The 27789-nt window shown below is 42.9% G+C and overlaps 1 protein-coding gene across 2 annotated transcripts in view; it reads left to right on the top strand.

Annotated features, from left to right (window-relative positions):
• The window catches only part of PIK3C3 (phosphatidylinositol 3-kinase catalytic subunit type 3), a 110839-nt gene extending 99117 nt beyond the window's left edge, over positions 1-11722 (top strand). For both annotated transcript variants that reach the window (XM_072992987.2, XM_072992986.2), the window contains 2 exons: positions 4774-4899; positions 11060-11722. In XM_072992987.2, coding sequence (XP_072849088.2) covers positions 4774-4899; positions 11060-11074 — 141 coding nt within the window. In that variant the 3' untranslated portion in view covers positions 11075-11722. The remainder of the gene's footprint in view (positions 1-4773; positions 4900-11059) is intronic.
• Positions 11723-27789: the final 16067 nt, after the last annotated feature.

Genomic DNA, 27789 nt, shown 5'->3' with positions numbered 1-27789 from the left:
AGCCCCGAGGAAAGACTGAAAGAATTGGGCCTGTTTAGCCTGTGGGGAGATAATACAGCACTTTTCAAATACTTGAAAGGCTGTTCTACAAAAGAAGGACAGGATCTGTTTTCAATCTTCCCAGAGTGCAGGACCTGCAACCATGAGCTCAAGTTACAGAAAGCGAGATTTCGGTTGAATATCAGGAAAAAACTTCTTAACTGTTAAAGCAGTACAGCAATGGAACCCATGACCTTGAGAAGTGGTGAGCACTTCTATGCTGGAGGAATTCAAGAGAAAATTGGGCAACCCTGTGTCAGATCTGCCTAGATTTGGATGCCTGCCTTTAATGCGTTTAATGCGTTCCTATGGGCAAAAAACTCACGGTTCTGCGAAAATCCTCCATGCGACCGCCATTTTCGCTGCCCGGTAAGCAAGGAAAGGGTGCGAAAACACAGCGGGCGACCATTTTCTTTACCCGGCGGCCATTTTGGAACTGCCGATCAGCTGTTTAAAAAACATCATTATGTGATAATCAGTAAGCAAAATGCTTACTGATCATCTCAAAGTGATGTTTTCCCATCTAAAACATTGCAATGCGATCGCAAAAAACACATCGCTATGCGGATTCGTCGTTAAACGAAGTGCTCATTATGCGGGGCTCCACTGTAGTAGTAGTAGTAGTAGTAGTAGTAGTAGTAGTAGTAGTAGTAGTAGTAATAATAATAATAATAATAATAATAATAATAATAATAATAATAATAATAATAATAATAATAATAATAATAATAATAATAATAATAATTCTACATACAGAATTTGGCCCATAAAAGACACTGAATTCTGATCTGTTAATTCTTGCACCCATGTTGGACCGACGGCTTGAATTCTTATGAATTCTTTACTCGTTCTTCTTTCCACTTTAGCATCAGGACTTATGAATGGTCTAAAATCCATATTTAATTAGATGCTGTAGGAGAGATAATTGTAACAGCCTCTGTGGAAGATACAGAGGAATTATATCTCAATTGCTTTCCCATCTTCTGCCTGCAAGATACAGTGAGCTAGGAAGGCATTAATAATTTTAATAACCATGCAAACAAAGGGTGTTCTAATAGAAATTAGCAGGGCAAAAAAAACCACATTCAAATAACATGGATGCAGAGTGTACCCAGAGGCAGGGCATTGTCCCTTGGCTGTAATAGTCTTTGTTTCAGATAAAATGACTTTACAGGTGTTCAAAGACAGAGGACTAAATTAGCTTCACTTCCACCTCCTCTCCTAGCCCACAATCTATTCTGAAATCTTACCTGTCTTTATGGATTCCTTTTGTAAGTGGAATTCTTTGTTCATTAATCTTGGTCCTATTATGACTCCCAGGATATAAATTGTCACCTTGCCAAGGTTTCTTCCATTCTGGGCCTGGGCGCACACATGTGTTTGTCAACCCTTTCCCTCTCCATTTATAATTGCGCTTCCTCCAGAAGGATCGGAGGAGGTGAGCCACCGTATGGGGACTTGCGGCTTTCTCTTTGTTTTAAACATTTCTAAATGGTATTTCATGAGAACATTGGAAATATAGGGCTAATTTTTTAAAAAGAAAGAAATCACCAGCTGCAGCAGTAAAATTAATCAACCAGTTCGTTCTAAGCCTCCTAGGGGCAAAAAAAATAAATAAGTAAATATAAATATAAAAGTTATTTTCCTGCTGTCAGTGTGTGTGTTTCAGGGAGGGAGTTGTACAAACCTCTCATAGGAAAGTAATTCATGTTTTATTTTAAAGGATTTATAAGATCCTTCAATAAAATTTAACTATAGCATTTTAAATCTCTGTGTGTGGGAACGGGAGGGGGGACTATGCACAGGAGTGTCAATTTCATGTACGTACACTTTTCCCCACCTAATTCACTGCAGCTTCAGGTTGTTTAATCTAGACCAGCCATTCTCAGCACATTTGAAAGGAGCTACAGACTGAAATCTATGAGAAGGGAAGCCTCAAGGGTTTGTGATAACTGAATCAATGAACTATCCAAGCTGCATGAGCCTGACCCTTTGCAGCATTTCTCTGCTGCTTTGATGGCTTATGTGGAACACAGCAGAGGTAACTCTGCCTGCTGCCTCCCAAGTGATTGCTGATGCAGGCACCTTGACTTTTTTGATTGGAAGCCAGTCACCCTACCTGTTTTTGATTGGAAGCCAGTCATGATTGCAGCCTATTTGAGGCAACTCTGCCTGCTACCTCCCCAGCAGTTGCTGACACAGGCACCCGACTAGCTTTTCATTGGAAGCCAGCTGTGATGGCAACCTAATCTGCTGAGGTAGTTCTGCCAGGTCCCTCCCCAGCGATTGCCTGATTTTATTGGAAGTCAGCCATGGATGCAGTGAATTGGCTGCCAGCTGCTTCTCTCTGTATTGCATTCTCTCTCTCTCTCTCTCTCTCTCTCTCTCTCTCTCTCTCTCTCTCTCTCTCTGTGTGTGTGTGTGTGTGTGTGTGTGTGTTTTAAGCTTAACTCACTGACTGTGTTGGAGAAGAAAGGAGAGCTGCAAAAAGGCAAGTTAGTTTTTCTTTTCACTTGTGTCTTTGTCCTTTTTTAACTTGTTGGGTCTGGCGAGGCTGTGCCGCCCCTGCCTGCACATCCCTGCCAGGCTGGTGTTGCTGCAAACACACTTGAAACTTCTGCAATAGAATGGAGTGTTCCACTCTATACCGAGCTTCCTTCCCTTCAACCTACACAGGTTGGTGTTGATGCAAAAGAACACCCCGTGCAGCTCAGAATGTGCAAGTGTGTATGTTATGTAGTGGTTTGCGTATGTGTGTGGAGTGAGTCAGTAGAGCATGGTGGGACAAGTGGCAGGAGGTTAGATGTGGGGGCAAGTTGGCACAGTCTCTCAGGCTCCACTCTCTGCTGCTGAGCTTCTTGTTTCATCAGTTGCTATAAGAGCAAGTTTGTGACTACATATACCATATACACTTGTGTATAAGTCAACGCAGGTTTTTAAGATCAATTTTATGAACTACATTTCTTGATGTGGGCCGAACCTGCTTCTGATGACTCCCTCCCATATCCTTCTATGTGGTTGTTCAGGTCACTGAGCGCTGAACATTTTTTCTTGGACATTGAGATTCAGAAAACCTTGAGCGATATTTTTCCCCTGTATAGATCAGCTGTAGTGTTGCTTGAGTGGGGGGAGAAGGCAGCCTCTTTGGAAGTGGTGGTCTCCTTCCCTCTTTGTCTGTGAGACTTTGGCTGTTTCGCTTTGCACGCCGTCTGAGCCCAGCATGACAGTTTTTCAGCGCTGCATTTAAACCACCTGGCTGTCGACAGAAGAGGCGAAACGAGCATAGCATCCTCTCCAGCTAACTAATTCACGGATGAAAAATGTAATCCCAGCTAATCTAATTCTTCCCTACCGTACAGCGAGACCACTGTTGTCATCTGTTCTGCTGCTTCCTCGTTCCCTTCCTTAAATTGCCTTCAGGTTTTCTGAAAGGCACTTTTTGCTAAACATTAAGCAGCGCCACTCTGTTTTCAGCATCATTGCCCCCCCTTCCGTTCTGTCTCTCTCATTCTCTGTCTCACGTACTGGTTTGACACATTATTTTCCACTTGCACCTGAAACATAGCCAAAGAACATGTAAAACAATCCTTGCATTCATTTCTTTTGGCTTTCTCTAGCTGGATGTTGGTTCAGTCAAGGTGCCACTCAGGGTGAAAGCTTATATGGGGGAGTAAAAGCTCCCACATTGTCTGGGTCTCAGTGTGTCGCTGATCCTAGCAGCTGCTAGAATGCAGGAGTGCTTGTGTCGTTACATGCTACTGAGTCCCTTCCAACATGTGGTAACCCTTTGAATGAATGACCTCCAAAGGGAGCTTTCATTCATTAATACTGTGATGCCTCGCAATACTAAATTAATTTGTTCCGCGAGTCGTGTCGTATTGCGAAAATTTCATCTTGTGAAGCGCGGTACTAACGGTTGTGCGATTTAAAACAAACCCAAAAAAGGGGGAAAATTCATCTTGCAAGTCACAAAAAAAATCGCAAAACACTCATCTTGCGAGTTTTTCTTTGTGTGAGGCATTCATCTCACACCAAAGCGATCACAAAACGATGTTTCCTTTGAGGGAATTTTGCTTTGCGATGATTGGTTCCTTGCTTCGGAAACCAATTCTCGCAAAGCGATGATTTTTGGCCAGCTGATTGGCGGTTTAAAAATGGCCGCTGGGTAAAAAAACATGGCTCCCCGCTCTTTTCTGGGATGGATTCCTCACTGCACAGGCAGCGAAAAAGGCTGCACTATGGAGGATCTTCGCTGGACGGTGAGTTTCAAGCCCATAGGAATGCATTAATCGGGTTTTAATGCATTTCTATGGGCTTTTTTATTTTGCATTACGACGTTTTCATTCTACAGCGGTTTTGCTGGAACAAATTAATGTTGTAATACGAGGCACCACTGTATTAATTTCATTAATAGCGGTGGCTTCTTTTATTGAGTGGTTTCATCTCACATTCATTCATTCCTCCTTCTGCCTTCAGCTTTTCCGGACCTTTTCCAGTGTCTCTTTTCATGACGACAACCTCAGTTTTGCCATTTTTTAAAGAGGAAGTTCGGACTTATTTGATGCCAGTGCCATTGACTTGTAGCCCATGAAAGCTTTAGATAGTCTTAAAGCTCTCTCCACGGCACCACATTCCAGATGTGTCCAGCTCTGATTTTATTGTTCATCAAGGTGGAACATATACCCAGGAAGAGGCTCCTACCTTTTTTCCTTGTCTTTTATTTTTCCTCCCCAGGTGCAGGACAAGTTCCGCCTGGATCTTTCTGATGAAGAAGCGGTCCATTACATGCAAAGTCTGATCGATGAAAGCGTCCATGCACTCTTTGCAGCCATGGTAGAACAGATACACAAGTTTGCTCAGGTAAGAATCTCCGGGAAGCCTTACTGGTCCCGTCAGCTCAGATACAGAGTGGTTTTGATCCAACCTTCAACTTCAGAGAACTTTAGCTGTCATTGAAGGCATGTGGGAAATTCTGGGGTTTGAAAGAGTAACTTTTCTAAGCTTTGCTTTTATGGCAGTGAAACCTGTAAGGTAGTGATCTGGTGACTGAACTCCTGTTATATGTTGCCTTGTAATACATTTTGCATGCATGTTCCTGTATTTCCAGGTAAGGTCTGAAAAGATATTATAACCCAGTGTTCAAGGGGATGTAGTTGCAGAGATCCATGGGATCAGAGAGGTCTGGCCTTGAGGCCATGTGAAGTGTGCATTTGTGTTCAGCAAAACATGGCCACAGCTCCTTTTTAGCTTTTTCAGAAGACAGGAACAAAGAAGGCAGGGCTGGCAGGTGCACCCCCAATTCCCTCTGCATGGTTATGGAAGAAAACACCTGAATGGGGTGTAAGCGTCAAGCTAAACATTCCTTCAAGGGAGGGTTTGCTTCAGGTTCAAGAAGTATTTGGAATCTGAAGCAAATTTTGGGCATTTGGCCCAATCCTGAACAAGTCCAAAGTAAAAGAACAGAAGTAGCACTTTAGACTAATCAAATCACAGCTGTCCAAAACACAGGATATAATGGTAGTAATACTCTGACGGAGCTAGAACAACTCAAGGAGAAGGAGATTGCTAGTTCCAGTGCCAATGAAAGACCCAAGCTCTCCTGGAGACTCCCAATTGCTAAATCCCTGGAACTAAGAAGCTCAGAGCATCGGGGGAATTGACAGGTTAACTGCCAGTGAATCCTCCCACCCCACCCCAATGGAAACTTGAATCACAGAGCCCCCCCCCCCGGGAATGGAATTCTCCTGTGGCTGTGATCAGTGGCCATTTTGAGAGGGGGTGTTTGGATGAATAGAAAGACAGGGCTGAAATCTCATGTCTTTTTGCTCAAGTGTCGACCTGTGCTGTGGGCAGGATCTTTCTCTTCAGACTCGTTGCTGTTTGTGTGGCTGAAGCAAGGATGAATGGACAGAGGTTAAGTGTTCCCCCTCTAAGTGTGTACCTTGGGGTGGACACCGCACAGCCCCAAGGGCCCAAATGAGAGTCTCTAGCACTTCCATACACTCCCAACATGGGGGGGGGGATCTGCCCTTTGGAGGGAGGAGGAGCAATTGTGCCATCTTTAAGCGCACAGAACCCCAGAACTCCTGAGGGCCCGCCTCCATGCCTCCAAATTAATTTTTAAAAATCAATCTCACTAGAGGGCACATGGGGCTCCCTCCCCCTCCCAGTCAAAATATCAAAAGGATCGGAGAGGCAGAAGCATGTACAGCCCTCTACAAAGTCTAGACTGTGTGGCCCCCCACCCCCAGGAACTTTGGCCGTTGGCCACCCATGTTGGAGACAAACCCAGAGGCTATAATGCAGACCTGGGCGAAGTGCAGCCCGAGGGCCACATACGGCCCGCAAGCCACTCCTGTCCGGTCCGCGGACAGTTTTGAACATCAAGACCATTTATAGCTTTTTGTCTAAAGTTGATCAGTTGCTTACCTTTAACATACCGCAAAAAAACTCTTTAGTATTTGTGAAGATTAACAAGTTAAAAGGGACGTGGTGGTGCTGCGGGCTAAACCACAGAAGCCTGTGCTGCAGGGTCAGAAGACCAAGCAGTCGTAAGATCGAATCCACGTGACGGAGTGAGCGCCCGTTGCTTGTCCCAGCTCCCGCCAACCTAGCGGTTTGAAAGCATGCAAATGCAAGTAGATTAATAGGGACCACCTCGGTGGGAAGGTAACAGTGTTCCGTGTCTAAGTCGCACTGGCCATGTGACCACGGAAGATTGTCTTCGGACAAAACGCTGGCTCTACGGCTTGGAAACGGGGATGAGCACCGCCCCCTAGAGTCGAACACGACTGGACAAAAATTTTCAAGGGGAACCTTTACCTTTTACCTAACAAGTTTAAAATAAAAACAATCATAACATCACTGTTTCATTTTATTTTTAAGTAAAGTTGGTTCGGGCCCCCGAACACAGATCAGATTTTTCATGTGGCCCCTCATAGAAATTAATTGCCCACCCCTGCTGTAATACATTGCCTAAAGCTCATGGTTTTTTTTCCTTCTTGTTATTCTTTTGGGTCATCTTTTAATTAGGAGCAGAATTAATTGCTGCTCCAACTCCTGCACAAACTGACATGTGAAGCTAATGAAATGCAAGGGTTTCTACCAGCAGCTGGCATTATTAAAACCTCTTATCTCAACAAGTGTGCGCCGTCGCCCCGATTATTTTCCTACCACAGTTTATGAGCCTCTTTTTGCAAAAGTAAATATATATTATTACTGATGGATATCGAGTTTAATTAACTAGGAACTGCCGACAGAAGCCTCTTAGCTCTGTTTTTGCAGGTGGGTTTTTGGTGCTTTCCTTAGAAAAATGTTCCAGCAACACTAGGCGGATTCCCATTGGGGACCCGTCCGCACGATCGTGTCGCTTAAGAAAAGAAAGAAAAGCTGTGTGTTCCTCTGTCTGCATGTGTTTGTGTTTTAATCAGATTGGCACTCCGGGCCAGATGCTGTGTTTGGAAGAAACATGCTTTGAATTGTTAAAGCCTGTGCTAGAGCTAGTGGTATGAGAGAGAATTGCCATGTATCGGAGGAGGCAGCTGGCCGAGTGACACTCCTTTAATGCAGATTAGTAGAAAATGAGGCAGACAGAGGCGTGAACCAAGTTTCAAAGGGAGAACATTCTGCATGGGTGCAAATGACCACCTTGTTGTTCCAGGCCACCCTCCAGGCAGATTCATATTTCCTGTTTTGCCATGTGACCAGCGGGGGAAAACGGGAATCAGCTCACCTGAAGCCCGTAGTATTTCCATTCCAAATGAACTAATCTAGAACTGATTTACCAACATATATAATACAAGAACCGAACGTATTGCCTCTCTAGATGATTAGGTTAAATGCGGCAGGAAAGAAGTACATTCAGGTTGTCCTCTCGATCTAGTTTTACACTTCAGGATTGCAACATGATCTAAATTAAAAACCTGCCAGCAGATTTCTGCACAAGGAGGGGGAAAAAACAGAAGTCACACTGAGTTGCTTCAGACGAAGTCATTTCAATTGGCAGTGCAGGAACGTTACAAACAGGGCTGAAGTTACAAATCAGGAATTCTAATCATAATCTTTGTTGGGAATTCACTTACTCCTGTTAAGTGACTGGGGTGTGCGTCGCCAAAATCTTGTTGTGCAGTTATATGAAAGGCATCGCTTTTGAGAGGCAAATTGACATGAAATTAAAAAAAAAAAAAAGTTCTTCAAGCGTTGTCTGTTGCATACCGAATCAAACAACTTAGCATGCCACTCTAGCCGCATAGAGTGGTCCTGACCCGATCAGATAGGCGGGATATAAATAAATAAATAAATAAATAAATAAATAAATAAATAAATAAATAAATACATACATACATACATACATAAATAAATAAATAAATAAATAAATAAATAAATAAATAATGTCTCTGGAGATTTCTTCGCTTACAGCAGTTCACTCCTAAGAGTTACACATTTTGTGTAGTCAGGCAACAGGATTCTGGCCAAGATCTCACCTTCCTTCTGGTATAGGATTCAAGACGGCTCAGGACATACAGTAAAAAAAAAAATTTTTGTTGTTGTTTAGTCGTATCCTGCATATAAATTAAAGAAGCCAGGAGGCAATATACAGCCTTGTCCTACTCCTTTCCCAATTTTGAACCAATCAGTTGTTCCATATCCAGTTTTAACTCTTGCTTTCTGTCCCACGTATAGATTTCTCATAAGGTGGTCAGGCACTCCCATTTCTTTAAGGACTTGCCGTAGTTTGCTGTGGTCCACACAGTCAAAGGCTTTCGCATAGTCAATGAAGTAGAAGTAGATATTTTTCTGGAACTCTCTGGCTTTCTCCATAATCCAGCGCAAGTTAGCAATTTGGTCTCGAGTTCCTCTGCCCCTTCGAAATTCAGCTTGTACTTCTGGGAGTTCTCGGTGCACATACTGCTGAAGCCTACCTTGGAGGATTTTGAGCATAACCTTGCTAGCGTGGGAAATGGAAAAAAAAACAAAACACACAGATACAACTATATAAAATGGCAATAGATTAGCCTATTCAAAGCAAATGTAATGTATTAAAGTTTGATAGGGCTATTTGCTTACTTTTGATAAATCTTTCAAACAGGATTTCACAAAACAAGTCTCTTTGTAATTGTATTCATATAAATAAACCAAGTTGGCAAGGGCTTCAGTAGTCCAACTGGCAACAGCAGCTCCGCCCTCTTCAGCTCTCCCGCTCTTTCTGAGATTCAAACCTCTTACTCATAGCCCTTCTCTTTCTTAGTCCCTTTGATATTGAGCCGAACCAATGTTTCACAAGGGTTCCACAAGTGCTGAGTTAAACAATTTAGAAAACAAGTAAAAATATGAAAAGAAAGGGAAAGAATATACCAAGGAGCATTAAAACATTTTTCTCCACCTTCAGTCAGTGGCCAAAGGCATGTCTGAATAACAATGTCAGCAGAAAGATAGAAAGGAAGGTGACCGCCCAGCCTTACTAGGGAGGTTGTTCCACTATGTGGAAGCAGGTACCAAATAAACAAGCCAAACTTCAACAGATGTTCCTGTGAGTGTGACGGGATTGGAAGTTTCCTCTGGAAAAATATGGAGACATGAGCAGACATACAGTACATGGGAAGATTGGGCTGAGAATTTGTTCACTTCTCCCCAGGCTGCAAAGGGCTTTGGAAGGTGTCTTGAATACTTTGAGTGGTGTGCAGAAATACATGGGTGGCCTGCAGAACTTGGTCTCATATTCCCGTCTTCACAAGGGTCATAATAAGTATGGCCAACCTCTGCAGCTCTGTAAGAATTAGCTCAGGGTATTGTATCTGATAGGGACATGGTGGCACTGCGGGTTAAACCACAGAAGCATCTGTGCTGCAAGGTCGGAAGACCAGCCATCGTAAGATCGAATCCACGGAACGGAGTGAGCTCCCGTTGCTTGTCCCAGCTCCTGCCAACCTAGCAGTTCGAAAGCATGTAAATAAATAGCAAGTAGATAAATAGGTCCCACCTCTATTATTATTATTATTATTATTATTATTATTATTATTATTATTATTATTATTATTATTATTATTATTATTATTATTATTATTATTATTATTATTATTATTATTATTATTAGCTTTGTGAGAGAGAAGGAAGTCCAGGAGTTGCAAGTCTGAATCGCACGTGCACCCCACACTCCCTCTGTGCCCTTAGGCAATCTGCCCTTCAGCCCCAGGCGGTCACGTGTATGGTAATAAAATTAAGGTACACATCTTTGACAGATGTGTTGTTTACCTGTGGATCCCAGAGGTGGCGCTCCAGAAACCATGAGCATCCATTGTCCCATCTAGGACCGCTGAGATCTATAGTTCCGGAACAACTTCAGCCTGAAATTTGGGAAAAGGCCGTAGTTTGGTGCTTTTGTGTCAAGAAGTGCAAAAAAAGGGCGGTCCGGCCCGAATCACTGCAGGGCCTCCCCAGGTGTCCCGTGGGCGCTGCTTGCTTCCCTCCCCATGCCTCCTCTAGGCCACCACTGGCCGCAGCCTATCCTCCACTTCCTCCAGCGGCTGCCCGCTCAGACACAGAAGACAGGGCAGGGAAGCCTGCAACACTTGCTTTGGGCAGGCAACCACCCAGAGGAGGCAGAGGATGGAAGCGCCTCCTGCTGCCAGAGGGTGGGCAGTTCCCTCAGAGGAGGGGGGCAGAAGCATGCAGAACACCCATGTGGGCGCCGAACCGGGCGAAACCGCAGTTGGTGCCCATCTCTGCTATGTAACTTATGCACCTGTAACTGATTGATCTATCTCATAAGTATTGTTTCCAAAGTACCTAAAGTACTGTTCGAAAAGGTAGCTAACGTGCATGCATATTTATTATGTCTCCTGCCCCGGTTTTAGCAGTTTTTACTGTTATGTCAGTCTGACTGATTGTAACTGTTCTATCTTGCCATGGAGTTTGACTGGTGCAGTAAAGATGATAATGATGGTGATGATGTTGATGATGGTGATAATGATTCATGTTCATTCTCTCTCTCTCTCTCTGTTTTCATTTACTACTCAACTAGTACTGGAGAAAATGAAAGTCGGCATCTACGGTAGACAAGAATCCACGCAGAACGCTCTCTTTCAGCTACTTCAGATGGCACCCAACGGATTGTGTTGACTCTTCTAGCAGCTCTGAACAGCAAACCTCATCAAGAGTTTCTACTCACATTAGTTCCAGAGTGCGTCCCCCATCTAGCTATTTTACCGTGAAGTTGGAAAACAAGAGCAACATCTGCCAAAGTCAAAGAGGAAGAGGAGGAGGAAAAAAAGTCTTAGAGTTTTCAGTGATATATCTATATGCCTAATGCTGAAAAGAAACTGAAGCCTACCACTGCCTGGGGGCTGCCTGTAGAAATATAAATTACAGACTTTACATTTTCACCTATAGGAAAAAAAAGTATTGCTCTTTCATGGACTTGAAGTGGCCATTTTGGATATATTTATAGGACGCATTAAAATTGCCACTTAGGAGGAAGCAAATGCATGTCCAGCTCGTTTAAAGACATGTTTCTACTGAGTGCTAGAAAAAAAAACCCGTCTAGGATGAAATAAAATTAAAATCTATTACTGATGGCCTTTAAAAGGCTGTAAAAAGAGAGAGAAGGTGCAACCTCGCTCTCCCAATAAGGAATAATGTGCAATGGCGATAGATTCAAAGTTTAATAAAAATTATTCTGGTGCAATTATGTTTTCTTTTAGCCTTTCATTTGTCTTACTCACTCTGCATTCCTAATTTTTGCCTTACAATCTCTGTTCCATAGCCGTATAATAACATCTGTTGCAGGTAGATAATTCTACAGGATGGGAAAATCTTGAAACAGGGTGGATAAAAATCAGTGATTTTAAAAAATCAAATTGGTTCGCATCATGATTTAAATCATGATTTATTTTTTAATGATTTTTAAATTTAAATCATAAAGAACTGATTTTTAAATTTAAATTGTGATTTTTTTAAATCTAATCTGATTTACATAAAATCCACCCTGTCCTGAAATGTTCCCATAATTACTTCATGGTAAAGATGTTCCCCATGTGACAAAATAGTAAAGTCGGGGGGGGGGGGGAAATCAATGCAATCGGTTTACAGTAGTACCTCGGTTTACGAATGCCTTGGCTTCGATTTACGAATAACAATCCATTGAAAATAACGCCTCCGTTTAGGGTTTTTTTCTGCAGTACGAAAGAAGTTCCCCCAGGATACACTGTGCTTGGAGTTTTCTAGCACTGCCCCCATTCCTATGGCAATCTGCATTTCGGTTTACGAATTTTTCGCTTTACGTAACGTCCCATAGAACGCATTAAATTCATAAACTGAGCTACTACTGTATATTAATTTTTAGGGGAAGGGGGTTCGCTTCATTGCCCAGCGGTTAAACTGCAGTACTGAGACCAAAACTCTGCTAACAACCTGGGGTCAATCTCAGGAACCTTGAGGTTCACTCAGCCTTCCATCCTTCCAAGGTTGGTAAATGGATTACCCAGCTCATGTGGGGAGGCAGCAATGTGTGGCCTGCAGACTTAAATTGTAAATCAGACAGAGTGTGCTTTAAGCACCATATAGTGGTTTATAAAACAGCTCACTTTGCTTTACTATGGTAGTAACATTATTCTGAGCATCTACTCGATTCCATCACAATAGATAATGAGATGGACACTATACTGTTGTAAGTGGAGTATGATCTGAGAGAAATGGAACTGGATATTAACAGGGGGCACGTGATAGAGCTTCCATTTAGGAGATCACATACCCACCCATCTTGAAACACCATCCCATGCTAAACCTACTGTCTTCTACAATTGACCCCCTGCCGCTCGTCTCTAAATGCTTCTGTTGCTTCTGGACCATCCTGACCTTTTTTAAAAAACTTTTTTAAAGATTGTGTTGTCTTTTTGCAGAAATTAGAAATGCTAAAATTAGTTTATCCTCCTGGGCTATAAAGAGCAATATTGCTGTTTTCCGCAGCAGCTGGCACCAGTATGGAGGCCTCTGACTCAGTTGTGTTTCTGACTGTGCAGGAGCCTCCGTCTTCCCCACACGCCAGGTTATTGAAATGATAAAAACCAGTCAAGAACAAAGCAGCCTTCTTAATCAAAAGACCCAGTTTCCCTCCTTTGTAGACAACAATGATTGCTGCAGTATAGCTCTGTATAGCCCAGGAGAACAAGCTAATTTTAGGATTTCCAATTTCCTCCATAGTTCCCTTTTTGAACTAGAGAATATAAGGATGGCACAAAGGCAAACAGACCATCTTCTTTGTTGAAGAAAACAATAGCAGATTTATACGCCTGGAAGAAGTTTATTTCAGGACCTTGGATAGCAGCTCTTAAAAAAAAAAAGGCTTCCTGCAGTATTTGGGTTGAACTAATGGCCACAACTTGGGTATGTGTGTGTATGTGGCATCTAATTTGCAGCACCGCAACCAGTGGACCCAGCCTCTCTTTCTTGGTGTGGATAAACTTTACTACCATGATAGAGCTTCCATTTAGGAGATCACATACCCATCCATCTTGAAACACCATCCCATGCTAAACCTGCTGTCTTCTACAATTGACCCCCTGCCACTCGTCTCTAAATGCTTCTGTTGCTTCTGGACCATCCTGACCTTTTCTCTTTTTTTAACTTTTAAAGATTGTATTGTCTTTTTTGCAGAAACTAGAAATGCTAAAATTAGTTTATCCTCCTGGGCTATAAAGAGCAATATTGCTGTTTTCCGCAGCAGCTTGCACCAGTATGGAGGCCTCTGACTCAGTTGTGGTTCCGACTGTGCAGGAGGCTCCGTCTTCCCCCCATGCCAGGTTATTGCAATGATAAAAACCAGTCAAGAACAAAGCAGCTCCCTGTGAACAGAGTAGCCTTCTTAATCAAAAGACCCAGTTTCCCTCCTTTGTAGACAACAATGATTGTTGCAGTATAGCTCTGTATAGCCCAGGAGAACAAGCTAATTTTAGGATTTCCAATTTCCTCCATAGTTCCCTTTTTGAACTAGAGAATATTAGGATGACACAAAGGCAAACAGACCATCTTCTTTGTTGAAGAAAACAATAGTGGATTTATACGCCTGGAAGAAGGTTATTTCAAGACCTTGGATAGCAGCTCTTTTTTTAAAAAAAGGCTTCCTGCAGTATTTGGGTTGAACTAATGGCCACAACTTGGGTCTGTGTGTGTGTGGCGTCTCATTTGCAGCATCGCAACCAGTGGACCCAGCCTCTCTTCCTTGGTGTGGATAAACTTAACTACCATGAAAACTATAGAGCCTTAAAATCAACAGCTGAACAGTAGGTCAACCCTTAAGTAAATCCCATGGGCCGGAATTCTCTTGGGGTTGGCGGAAGATTGGAAACTTGCCACCACTAATTGCAGTTAATTGACGGGCACCTTGATTGCATCGTTGGACACAGGAACAGGAACAAGATGTGTCCCAGTAGCGGCAATTAGCTGCTGCAGGTTACACAGATGTACACACCAGTAAGATGCTGGCCATGGAGTCAACGGGTCTGTTGTAGTTGTGATTAGCCATAGTATACTGCCTTGTGCTCCATTTCTGTGTAAGTGACCTGATCTCATCACAAGATATGTGCTCTCCCCATCCATAGGCCCTGAAGGTTTGTGTGAAGGAGGTCTCATCAGCTTCATCAACCCCTAGTCAGTGAACAATAGTGAAGTTAGAAAACGAGATTAAATGTGAAGGGGAACTTTTACCTTTGAGGGGTTATTGATTTCATTTAAAAAAAAGTTGGGGGATAGGTAGTGGGGGTGATTTCTCTTTGTATGGAAACAAATCGAAGTGGTGGGTTTTCACTATGTGGGGTGCTATAAAATTGTAATTAATTAATTAGGCAGGACACATGAAGAACTTTGGAAGAAGCAGAGGCAAGTCCATTCTGTTGAGTTTCTCACAGTGGCCAAAAAGATGCCTCTCAAAACGTGGAAACAAGGAGCCCTCTCTCGCTGTCATTTCCTACTAAGCATTGTTAAGTCACATATAACCAGTGGCCAGAAGCCCATTAGATCTGCACAGTGTAAACCCCAGACTGTATAACTTGATGTGCACAATAATTCCAGCTTCCACACATGCATGGGAACATGTTCCGGTATTGCACTCAAGTTACATGCCTGGCCACCCAACGCGTACCCAGGAAAAATGCAAAACTGTTAATTGGAGATAATGGAACTATAGCTATTATGATGTCTCCCGGTCAGCTCACTCAGCTAAGTGGGGAGCACATTACCACCTGCATCAAGCAAAATTTATCTGTGAAGATTCTCAGTCATCCAGGTATGGTTATCTGGAAGTTGAGTCATGGCAACTGTTCTTGTTAGGCTGAAACGTTTTTCTACTCATCAAAGCAGCTTCTTCAGTCTGAGAAGAGTTGGTAGGAGAGCTTTGATATATCTCCTCCACATTGGTTTCACTTCCCCCTGGTCTGAATAGGGTCCTTAGAAGGACAAAGGACTGAGGATGAGTGATAACCCCACTTCTGCAGTCCTCCACCCATAGTCATGGCTCGTTAACGATAATTAACAGTGGTCTTTCTGATGTGTGCAGTCCTTCTAATGAGCTTATTCAGACCAGGGGGAAGTGAAACCAACCTGGAGGATATATCAGGAATCTCCTGGATGAGTAGCGAAACGTTTCAACCTAACAAGAAAGAATCCAGTTGCCATGAGTCAACTTCCAGATCAAGCAAAATCATTAAAAGAAAAATAGCATTAGGAAGAAATCTAAACAAGGAATCGCCAATGGTTGTTCCAGAGTATTTTTTAGCTGAACCCTCTGCCTCCCAAGTAGTTTCCTTGATTTTCACGTTTGGCCTTGAGAAAAGAAGACTATGGGGAGATAGGATAGTACTTTTCAAATACCTGAAATGTAGTCGTACAAAGGAGGGGCAGGAACTGTTCTCGGTCTTCCGTGAGTGCAGGTCACATAATAATGGGCTCAAGCAACACTGTTTGTGCTATTTCTCCTACACATGGCATTTCACTGTCGGATGATGGCCAATGTGACCTAATAGCCCTTGATAGCTTTATCATCCCTGAATTTGTCCAATCCTTCTTTAAAGCAGTCCAACTTGGCAGCCGTCCTTGCTTTTTGATACTAGCAAATCCTCCATCTTTAATGATGTACTGTGTGAAAAAGTGCATGGATACATCTGTCCTGAATTTCCACCTTTCAACTTCGTGGCGTGAGTCCAGCTTTTTGAATGATAAGCCTGAGAGAAAAATCACCCTATCCACTTTCAGAATACCACACACATTTTAAATGTGTCCTCTATTATATTGTCCCTTTTTTTTCTCCAAATGGATTTGGAGATCTGGTAAGCTTGCCTTCTAGAAAGTTATTCCAGCTCCATGATTGTTTTGCTCCAATTTTCTTACATCTTTTCCAGCTCCGCATTTATCTTGTCTGTGGTGCACTGGGCAGAACAGAGCCTAGTTTTCAGAGTGTGCTTGTAAAACAGATTTATGCAGCGGTATTAGAATGTTGGCACTTTTATTTTTAATCCCTTTCCTAATTGTCCTGCATATCAAATCCATCATTCTCACAGCTGTCACATGAGGCATCAATGCTTTTCTTTCACAAGCTCACTTTCCTGGCCATTCGCTGCTTTATGGGGCAGACCTTCTCTGCGTAGAATGTGAATATTTGGCTTCAAGGTCCATCTCTCAATATCAAGGCGGGCAGCTTTCACAAGTCTGCCTCCCCTCCAAACTCAGAAAGCCATTCTCTCCCCTCTTACCCCCGAAGTATTCAATTCTTCAGTGAAAAAGTTCTGGTCTGCCCTCTAGGGCAAAGGAAAGACAAGCTTGCCACCTTCACCACCACCACTAAGCAGTTCTAGTTCTGCACAGGGATGTTGGTAAATCTTTGGGTCTGAGTCCCAAATCTGAGTATGAGTCTGTGGTACCAAGTCATAAGTCTGAGTTTTTGGTACCAAGTCCCTATCCCCAAAGTTCAAGTCCATCTTAAAAAGAAGTTTCTTCCCCCCCCCAAGAAAAAAAGGGAGCGAGTGGCTGGGTTCTGAGTCACGTTGAGTGCAAGTCATTGGGGGGAAAAAACCAAGTCAACTCTGAGCCGAGTCACAGGTATGTTGTTTAGTCGTTAAGTCGTGTCCAATTCTTCGTGAACCCATGGACTAGAGCATGCCAGGCCCTCCTGTCTTCCACTGCCTCCCGGAGTTGGGTCAAATTCATGTTGGTCACTTCGATGACTCTCATCCAACCATCTCATCCTCTGTTGTCCCCTTCTCCTCTTGCTTTCACTCACAACATCAGGGGCTTTTCCAGGGAGTCTTGTCTTCTCATGAGATGGCCAAAATATTGGAGCCTGAGCTTCAGGATCTGTCCTTCCAGTGAGCACTCAGGGTTGATTTCCTTCAGAATGGATAGGTTTGTTCTCCTTGCAGTCCAGGGGACTCTCAAGAGTCTCCTCCAGCACCACAATTCAAAAATATCAATTCTTCGGCAGTCAGCATTCTTTATGGTCCAGCTCTTCCTTCCATACATCATGACAGGAAAAACTATAGCTTTGACTATGTGGATCTTTATCAGCAAGGTGTGACCTAAGTCCAACTTTACAGCAATTCCCACAAGGTGAGTCCCTATCTCTGGTTCTGTATGACTTTTTTGTAAACGGGGAGTCAAAAAACGAAGTCTACCATTTTGTTTTGGGGAAAAATCTTAGATATGGGAGGGTGTTGGGCAGTGTGTAGGTTGTTTGGGGGCTGAACCAGGCCCTGGAGGCCATGTTTTGCCTCTCCCACTTCACATTTACTTAGCTAAACCTGCATTTGGCACCTTGTTCTTCATCCACACAGTGTGGCAAGATTCTTTTGAAGTGCTTCCTTATTCCTCTTCTTTCTCAGCATTTGTAATCATTTGGTGTTCTGCAGAAAATACTGAGAGATACGGAGCTGAGCACATATCTCAGCCACGTCCATGCTGTCTGAAACGGCACGCTATACTGCTGGTACTTTGAACAAGACAGATGGAGCTCCCATCTTAATCAAAATTAACTGTCTGTGTTGTGCCTGACAAACACTAGAACGCCAAGAGAATAGAACTATCCCTTATGAAGTTTCTCAAATCACTCATTCGGCTCACCTAGCTAAGTGGGGAGCACATCACCTCTTGCGTCAAGCAAAATTGTTAAAAGAAAAATAGCATTAAGAAGAAATCTTAACAAGGAACAGCCTGTGGTTGTCCCAGAGTATTTTTTTAATTGAACCCCCTGCCTCCCCAGTAGTTTCTTTAACTTTCTTATTGGGCCTTGAGCAAAGAAGACTGAGGGGAGTTCATGTGATAGCACTTTTCAAATAACTGAAATGTAATCATACAGAACATGGTAGCTGCTTTGCCAATGCGTTTATCCAGCTCGACATCTAGAGAGAGGGTGTCAGAGATGGTTGAGCCAAGGTACACAAAGTCATGAACAACCTCCAATTCTTGTGTGGAGATGGTAATAGAGGGAGGTGAGTCCACGCCCTGGCCCATGACGTGTGTTTTCTTCAGGTTGACTTAATCCAAAGTCCTGGCAGGCCTTGCTAAAACGATTCATGTGTTGTTGGAGGTCTTCAGCAGAGTGGGCAACAATGGCTGCATCATCTGCGAAGAGGAAGTCCTGCATGCATTTCAGTTGGACTTTGGTCTTTGCTCTCAATCTAGAGAGATTAAAGAGCTTTCCATCTGATCTAGTCCAGAGATAGACACCTTCTGTTGCAGTTCCAAAGGAATGCTTCAGCATGACAGCAAAAAAGTGCGAGGACACAGCCCTGTTTCACTCCGCTTCGGATGTCAAAGGGATCTGAGAGCCGTCAAAAACTACAGTGCCTTTCATTCCATCATGGAACGACCTGAAAGCAGCAAAACCAGGGAGCTGGACAGGGGACAGATTGGATTTGTCTTCAGTGTGGAAGGGATGGTCACTCTCGAATTGGCCTCCTCAGCCACACTAGACGCTGTTCCAAGTCCTCCATACAGAGCATGTTACCATTGTCTTTCGAGACTGAAGGATGCCTACAATCGTACAGAGGAGAGGCAGGAAGTGTTCTCAGTCATCCCAGAGTGTAGAAGATGTAATAACAGGTCCAAACTACAAGAAGCAGATTTAAGCTGGATATCATGAAAAAAACCTTCTTGACTGTTAGAAAAGTACAACAATGGAACCAAATACCTCCAGAGGTGGGGAGCGCTCCAACGCTGGAGGCATTCAAGAGAATACAGTGGTGCCTCGCTTAACGAGTGCACCGTATAACGATTAAATCGCATAGCGATCCGTTTTTTCGGATCGCTAATGCGATCGCACAACGTTGTTTCAATAGGGAAAAATTCGCTTTGCGAAGACCAGTAAGCGTTTCGCTTACCGATCTTCGCAAAACGCCCCCCGCCGATCAGCTGTTCGGCGGCCAAAATGGCCGCCGGAAGCCGGGAAATGGCCTAAAATGGCCGCGCGCAGCGTTTTCGCGCCCTCGTTAAGCGAGGCGAGGGCGCGAAAATGGCTGCCAGCCATTACGAAGCTTCGTTGAACAGTGAGTATTTGGCCCATTTGGAACGCATTAAACCATGTTTAATGCGTTCTAATGGGCTTTTCTGTACCGTTTAACGATGCTTCAGCATAGCGAAGGTTAATCCGGAACAGATTAACCTCGCTATGCGAGGCACCACTGTATTGGACAAACATCTGCCAGAGCAGGATTTTCCAGGTAGAGAACACACAGAAGTGGTTTCCCATTCCCTTCTCCTGGGGGTGTTTTGGGACTGTGCAGCTGGCCCAAGGCTACACAGGCTGGCTCTACTCACAGGAAGCACAGTGGGGAAATCAAATACCCAATCTCTAGCTCTGCAACTAGATATCTAGACCACAACAAAACAGGATCCCCAAATTGAGTCGTGAAACAAACCACAAACCAGCCCAGTTCTTTGGGGGGGGGGTTGGTTCGTGGTTCATTTTGTGCCCATCACTGTTGTATAATAAGGCTGAGAAATAACAGTCTTAGAACAGCAGAGCTGAAAGGGACCCTATGGTTCATCAAGTGTAGCCCCTGTCAAAAAGGCACAAGTGAGGAATTGAACTCCTCACTTCTGGCTCCACATTAGAATATGCCCCTCCCCACTTGGCACCAAGCATCCCCTTTCAGTTTCTTTCAACCGCTGCATAAAGAGCCTCATAATTCTGCTTCTATGATTAAAAGAGAAAGAGAGCTTATTCTTGATTCCTTCCTGTTATCAATCGTTTTTCTTTTAAACTATTAAATCAAACCATTATCACCAGATTTTTTTCCCTTTCTCCTCACTCAGCCTCCAGCTGCAGCACCCCCCCCCCTTCAATCATTGGTGTCTCTCATGTCTACCCCAATACTCAACCTCCCTCTCCACAAGGGTCACTAACTCTTGTTTTGAGACAGCTTACCAAAGCTTCTTTTGAGCCATTAGCTACAACTGACTCAAGACTCCTCACCTTTAAGACAGCTTTTCTCGCAGCCATCACCTCAGCTCGACCAGCTGGTGAATTGGCAGCTTTACCCTGTGACTAACCTTATCTACATTTTTTTTCCCAATAAGGTGAAGTTATTCATGGACATTTCCTTCCTCCCCAAAATTGTCCCTCAATTTCATCTTTCCCAGCTGATTGTCCTTCCTTCAATTTTTCCGTCACCTTCTTCAAACCAAGAAAAAATACTCCAGATGTTGGATGTCAAAAGAGCTCTTGCTTTTTATCTCCAGCGTACCCAACCTTTTAGACAGTCATCTCATCTCTTCATAAGACATCAGCTACCTACAAAAGGCTGTCAGGTGACTTCCCAATCTATCTCCAGATGGGCAGCCTCTACCATTCCTTTGGCTTATCAACTTGCTCAACAACCAGCCCCTAGGATAGTTCGCCCTCACTCCACCATGGCAGTGGCAGCCTCTACAGCCTTTCTCCATGGCCACTTGAGCACAGCCAACCACGTTTATCTTTCATTATAGACTCGACCTCCGGCAGAAGTCTGATGCGGCATTTGGACATGCTGTTCTAGCCTCTATCTTGGCGTGACACCCTGCCTCCGGGTCAGATAGCTTATTAGTCACCCAGGGTGTGATTCACAGAAGCCACGAAGAATGACAGATTATCCACCTGTAATTGTAGTTCTTCAAATGGACCTCTGTGATTCACACATCCCGCCTATCCTCCCCTCTGTTACGCCATTGTTTGCTTACTATTAAGCGGCAGTTGACAAAACTGAAAGGGGAAGCTTGGTGCCAAGGTGGTGGGGAGGAGCATATTCTAGTGTGTTTATTGCTACCGCAGAAGCTTTAGAATATTCCGATGAGGCTCCGTGCAGGCGCGAATCACCCAGGGTGTGAATCACAGAGGTCCACCCAAAGAACTATAATTACAGGTGGGTAACCTGTCATTTCAAAGGTAGCAGGTATGGAAACCAGTGGACCTCAAAGTGGATGAATGTCATCTGGTGTTGTCCTCCAGGATCAAGTGTCAGGTCTCGAAACCTGCCAATCTCCTAATCTCTAAATCGGAAGGTCTGCCTCTTCAAATGTATTCTGTATCTTTTTGCTTCCAATTGCCAACAATTGAGGCACATCATCATTTCAAAGCTGAACTGCCTAGCCACTTGTTGTACTAATCCTTGGTCAAGATTGTAGGTTGATGATTTGTATGTGCAGGTCAGTTTTCTTTTTTTTCTGCCCCTAGCAACCTGCCCCACTCTAGTGCCTCCCCATACCCATATTATGGAGCAGTGTAGAAAGAAGCTATGGGGAAGCAGCTTCCACATGGCTGTCACTCTACATGATAAAATAACTTCATTTCTATTTTAATAAAATCCAAGAATCCAAATATCTTGTACATTAGAATCTGAGCACTATCAAACCCCATTATGAAACTGTCTATTCATGTGACTTTCTATTGCACATTAATGAAATCCCAGGGGAATCCCATCTTCTTGACAACAGCAAAGGATAAAGAGGGGGATTAAACTTCCAATTTCCATGCCCCCCCTCCAAAAAAGAAAAAAAAAAACCCTTCTTTTCTGACACTCCCATGAAATGCTGTTTCTTTTATACATATATCAGTCATTCTATATACTATTCATGCCTTTTTCCTGCCATACTGGATAAAAGTAGCACATTAACTTAGCAGCACTTCTTTAGCACATGCCATGCTCTGGATTGAATTGATTGTAGTCCGATCAATTGCCCTCAATAAGTCTAACTCTTGCCGTCCTGCTTGTACTTTGGTATTTACGGGTTCTTCAGAGACTTAAAGGAACAATGCATGCACTATAGCACCAGTTGGGATTTGATTCTTATTGTAGTTATGGTCAGCCACTATATATGGTGTGTGTGAAAAGCTCAAAAGGATTTTTTGGTAAATACCACATTCCCGTGCACTTCAAACCCAGGGATCTCCTACCAACTCTCATCAGACTGAAGGAGCTACTTGGGTGAGCAGCGAAATGTTTCAACCTAATAAGAAAGAAGTATTCAATGTTTCTCCAAACACTGCTCTTTGCATTAGACCACATATACTAGATTGCTCTTCTTGTGTTTTGGTGTCTGGTCTTTTGGGTGGACGGATCTCTGCCTTAGTGTGTTTGTGGGTTTGAAGTGCACTGGTATGTGGTGTTTACCAAAAATCCTTCTGAGCTTTTCAGACACACCCTCTCTGTAAGGAATGACCAGGTTCTTCCGCCAACTCTGGATCTCAGACTCTTCCATTGTCCGGCTGGGTCAGGACATTGCCTTGTTAAAGGCTCATTTTGGATATCCACAGGCCTTAAGGGCTGTCTTCAGATGTCCGTCTACCTTCTTCTTGGCTTCCGTGGAGATGCAGATATTTCTTGCTCTGTGGTTGAGCATCCTGATGACCCCTGACTTGTGTTGTAATGGGTGATGAGAGTCAAACAGCTCGCAAAACTTATTGGACTAGAAATCTGTGAGATTTTTAGTCCAATAAATTTGAAACAAAAATCTGATTCCTAATAACAACACATTCTCACACCTTCCATCGGTTACACCTTTCCTCTGGGAACTGTGCTTCAAACATGGTCTTAAGAGTCTTTCTTGCCAAGTGGGTTACAAGAATCCAAAAGGACTTCACAAATCACCATTTTGAACGTGTTGAACAAAACTGCATGCTTTCCTCCAAAATCCATGCTGGGAAAGAAAAAGTATTTCTTTCCAGCTATTGTATTATTAGAATATTAATTATTTCAGGAAAGCACAGTAAATTACAAGTGTAATTTGTAACTGTCAGGAGCAGCAGGCAACAGACAGAATGCTTTGCTTAAAACAATAGATGTTGCTTATATAAAACACTGGGATCTTCTCTTCCAAGCGGGAATCAGATGCTTTATCTGAACTGTCAGCGTTATAGATGGGGTCCGCATATAAAGATCTGCATAACTTATCCAACTGATGCAGTTAACTGATCCAATGTTTCATATATATACTCTTTTTTTAATTTTGTGAAGAAAGGTAATAATTCAGAAGTGTTTGAAAAATGGGCTGCTCTTAAAGAGTCTCCAGCCAATCAGCCTTGATTTGTATTGAATGTTATTGAGATTTCATTTTTAAAACCCTCTTTTTAAAAACCACAGTTGTTTCTAAACTGTTTCTCTCTCTTTCTCCTCTCTGGGCACATTAGAAATTAGAAAATTCTGCAATTGGCTCTACTATGCTTTAGCGGTTAGAGGTCTGTAGTTTGATTCACGACACTTGGGTTCAAGTTGCTCCTCAGATATGAAACTCATGGGTAACGTTGGCTGAATTAAGTTCTCTCAGCCTGACACATTTGACAGGTTTATTACAGGGGAGAATATAGTGGAGAAGACAGCCACCTACAGTCTCTCATTGTAAGAAATTACAAATAAAAACAATAAATATGATATGTTTACAGCCCTATCCAGATCTTCATGGAATCATAGAATAATGATGTTGGAAGGGGCCTATAAGGCCATCAGGTCCAACCCTGTGCTCAGTGCAAAAATACAAATCAAAGGATATCTGCCAAGTGGCTGTCTAAATTTATCTTGAATGCCTCCAGCGTTGGAGCGCTCACCACCTCTCGAGGTCATCGGTTCCACAGTCGTACTGCTCTAACAGTTAAGAAGTTTTTCCTGATATTCAGATGAAGTCTGGCTTCCTGTAACTTGAGCCCACTGTTGATCAAGAACAGATCCTGCCCCTCCTCTGTATGACAGCCTTTCAAGTATTTGAAAAGGGTTATCATATCTCCTCTCAGTCTTCTTTTCCAAAGGCTCAACATGCCCAGTTCTTTCAGTCTTTCCTCCTAGGGCTTGGTTTCCAGTCCTTGTTAACCCTCCTCTGAACTTGCTCCAGTTTGTCAACATCCTTCTTAAAATGCAGTGTCCACAAATGGACACAGTACTCTAAATGAGGGCTAACGTTTAGAAAGAGGTTAATCTAAGCCCATGTGGAGAGAGAGGCTGATAGCCGCTTCCACTCCATTTTGGAACACATTTTGGACAATACAGGTCCCCCAAAGCTTTGAGAGTGTAACACAGATCCTTCATGGGGAGACCGGCATCCTTACCCAATGTCCCAGGGCTTGTTGCACATGATGGAGGGTGTGATGTGGACAGTCTAGGTGGATGTGGGATTCCATAAAGGAAGAACAGGCATTTGTTCTGTCCTGAAATGGTGGCCCTGGCCAGCAAGCAAAAAGCTTGTATTTATGACTCTATAACATGCATATTGACTGTAAGAGAGTTCCAGATATCTGGAAGTTCCAAATTTGTAAAATTCAGAATGCCAAGAGCTGTAATTCCAAATCCAAACTCCGAATCCAAATTGTGGTGCTACTGCACATCCTTAGTTGATACGGAACACAATTTTTTGCCTGGTATTTGTCAGTTCAATTAGAGAGTTCCTGGCCTGATCCTGGAAAGAAGTAAGTTTTGTAATTGAAAATTAATTCTTACTGGAAAGTGCAGTCAATAGACAATTACTAAGATACAGTACTATGTTTATTGCTTGGCAGAGTTCAGCTTGCAATTTATAGGAGCTGAAGGCAATTATCTTCATGTTCAAGAAATGGACAGGAGAGATGGAACTTAATTACTGCACAACCCTCATTCACGACTTCTTTATTGTGTGTAAATAAGCATCAAATGAGCACCCATAAAAATAAAAACTCTCTCCGAATGGCCAAAAATTGGCATTAGCATCAAAATTATTAAGAGGAAACAAATAGACTGTGGGAGATTCTTATTCCATTTGAATTAATCTTACCACTAATGGTCACCATTCCAGCAGGAATTGGTTGGTTTCTATGTACAATATTATAACTCCATTTGCAAGACTGTATTGGCATCACCAATTGCCAGACGTAACCTGAACGCAGATCCCAGGGAGATTGGGGCCCATCTCAGCCTCGTAATTCGCAAATTCGCAGTTCAGTAAACCATGACAGAGGCTTTTGAGTTCTCCCAAACGCGTCACCAGGCTAAATGGGACAAAATTTAGGGAACTGGAGAAGAAATAAAAGATCTAACCAGATCTTGTGACTGTTGTCCTTCCAGATCACCTGGCTTGCAAAATAGGCATTGCAGATTCAGTGGAGAAGAGAGGCTGATAAGGGTTAAGACATCAGTTCAATAAGTCTCGGAAGGTGAGGAATGCATGATTTCAAAAAGAATTCCAACAAAATTATTTTGCATTCCTTGAATAGGCTGCCTCTGAATATCACCAGAGGCTGGGAGTGAAAGATATGGAAGAATGGTTGTCATGATGACCTATTTAGGAGCTTTCAAGAAGGTCATCTGGCCATACCTCAAAAGAGGATAATGGGCTGCATGCATCTTTGGTCAGAGAATGATGGGAAGAAATGGCAGAGGTTCAAAGTTTGGTGAGAACTTACAAAGCTTTACCAATTTTGTGCACAAGCAAAGTTCCATGTAGAAATTCACACTTTTGCCTCTTGATTGTAATACAGGATATGCACCAGCTTCTTATGAACCATAGAATCAAAGGCTCTGTTGTGGTCTTAAAAGCATGGACTGACCTTCTTCTGACCTTCTTTGATGTGCTCCAGTAGCCAGTGGAAAGTTGCAAAAAGAAACCCCAAAATACTGGGAAAGGGTTGAAATGCCTTTGCAAGTGGTTTTAGAGATTCCGATAATTGTAACCCCTAAATTTTTCCCTTCTAAATATAATCCTGGATTCAATAGATCCAATGAAAAAAATTATTTGGTTATCCATATCTTGACAGCTATAAGAATTCTTTTTGCTAAACATTGGAAGGACCTGGAGAATCCATCTCAAGATGAGTTAATATCAAAAATCCTGGATACAGCAGGAATGGACAACCTACTAGAATGGCTAGACTCAGCAAGAAATACAAACCATGAAGACTGTTGGCATAAATTTTACGATTGGCTTGGAAATAGAATGCAAATGAATATTTGATCATTGAAAGCCTAAGATCAATTTAGAAACAGAATATGCATTATAAATCAGTTACACCGGAAACATATGTATCTTTGGAATGTAATAGATAAGAATGACTATTGTAAAATGTTCATGTTGATTTACAACCCCTGTTCAATCCCATGTCCCCTGTCCCCTATCCCTACACGTAACCTATAAAATAATTTTTTAAAAAGTTTGCAATGTGATCTTAATGAAGCCATAGTTGTCTCACCCTAATGACAACACTGCATAGTACTTTCTTCTCAAGCTGAAAATGAATCTTGGCAGAGATTCTTGCTCCTCTTGCTCTCTAATCCTTTAAAATGGTGGTGGTGCTGGGGGCAGAACCCACAAGATACCGCATGCAAAACTAGTCCATTAGTGTTCAACGCTATCATCTCCCTTTTGGTATTCTGTTTTCATTGATTAAGGGACGTGGTGGCGCTGCGGGCTAAACCGCAGAAGCCTGTGCTGCAGGGTCAGAAGACCAAGCAGTCATAAGATCGAATCCATGCGATGGAATGAGCTCCCGTCGCTTGTCCCAGCTCCCGCCAACCTAGCGGTTTGAAAGCACGCAAATGCAAGTAGATAAATAGGAACCACTTCGGTGGGAAGGTAACAGCGCTCCGTGTCTAAGTCTCACTAGCCATGTGACCACGGAAGATTGTCTTCGGACAAAACGCTGGCTCTATGGCTTGGAAACAGGGATGAGCACCGCCCCCTAGAGTCGAACACGACTGGACAAAAATTGTCAAGGGGAACCTTTACCTTTACCTTTCATTGACTGTGAAGGCCTTGGATTCATACTTCACTGTGTCTTCCTAAACACCATGCTTTTAATCTCAGGATCTGAAAAGAAGCATAAACCAAAATAATTCACTGAGCTTTTCAGCCTCTGTGCCACTTTTTATCTTCTAACCTCCCCCTTTACATCCTGAGACTGAAGCTGAGCTTGAAACAAACTGTAAGAACATTAGAAATGTTACTTTAAGTTCCAGATACATTTTAAACACAAAGGTTGAGGGTGTGTCTGTAAATCTAATTAAAAAGCAAGATGACAGGTAGCTTATGCAGATGTAAATTCCCCCATATCCTTTCCCTTTATGTCTATCATTAAAAATGTTCTGTTTGGTGTAAACACTCCGTACAATGTGAAGAAGATAGCAGGAAATGTACCGGTGAAAGAGCTCAGAAAATCTCTTTTTTTATCAGTTACATCTTGAGACAGAGGAAGGGGTTTACAGTCCTCGCCTTTCTCCCACGCAATTAAGTTCTGGCGATCCTTAATCTCCTATGTGTACGAAAATAAACAGAAGAAAG

Source organism: Pogona vitticeps, chromosome 2 (genome assembly GCF_051106095.1).
Source record: "Pogona vitticeps strain Pit_001003342236 chromosome 2, PviZW2.1, whole genome shotgun sequence".
NCBI classification, from domain to species: Eukaryota; Metazoa; Chordata; class Lepidosauria; order Squamata; family Agamidae; genus Pogona; species Pogona vitticeps.
This window is presented reverse-complemented; position numbering and strand designations above follow the sequence as displayed.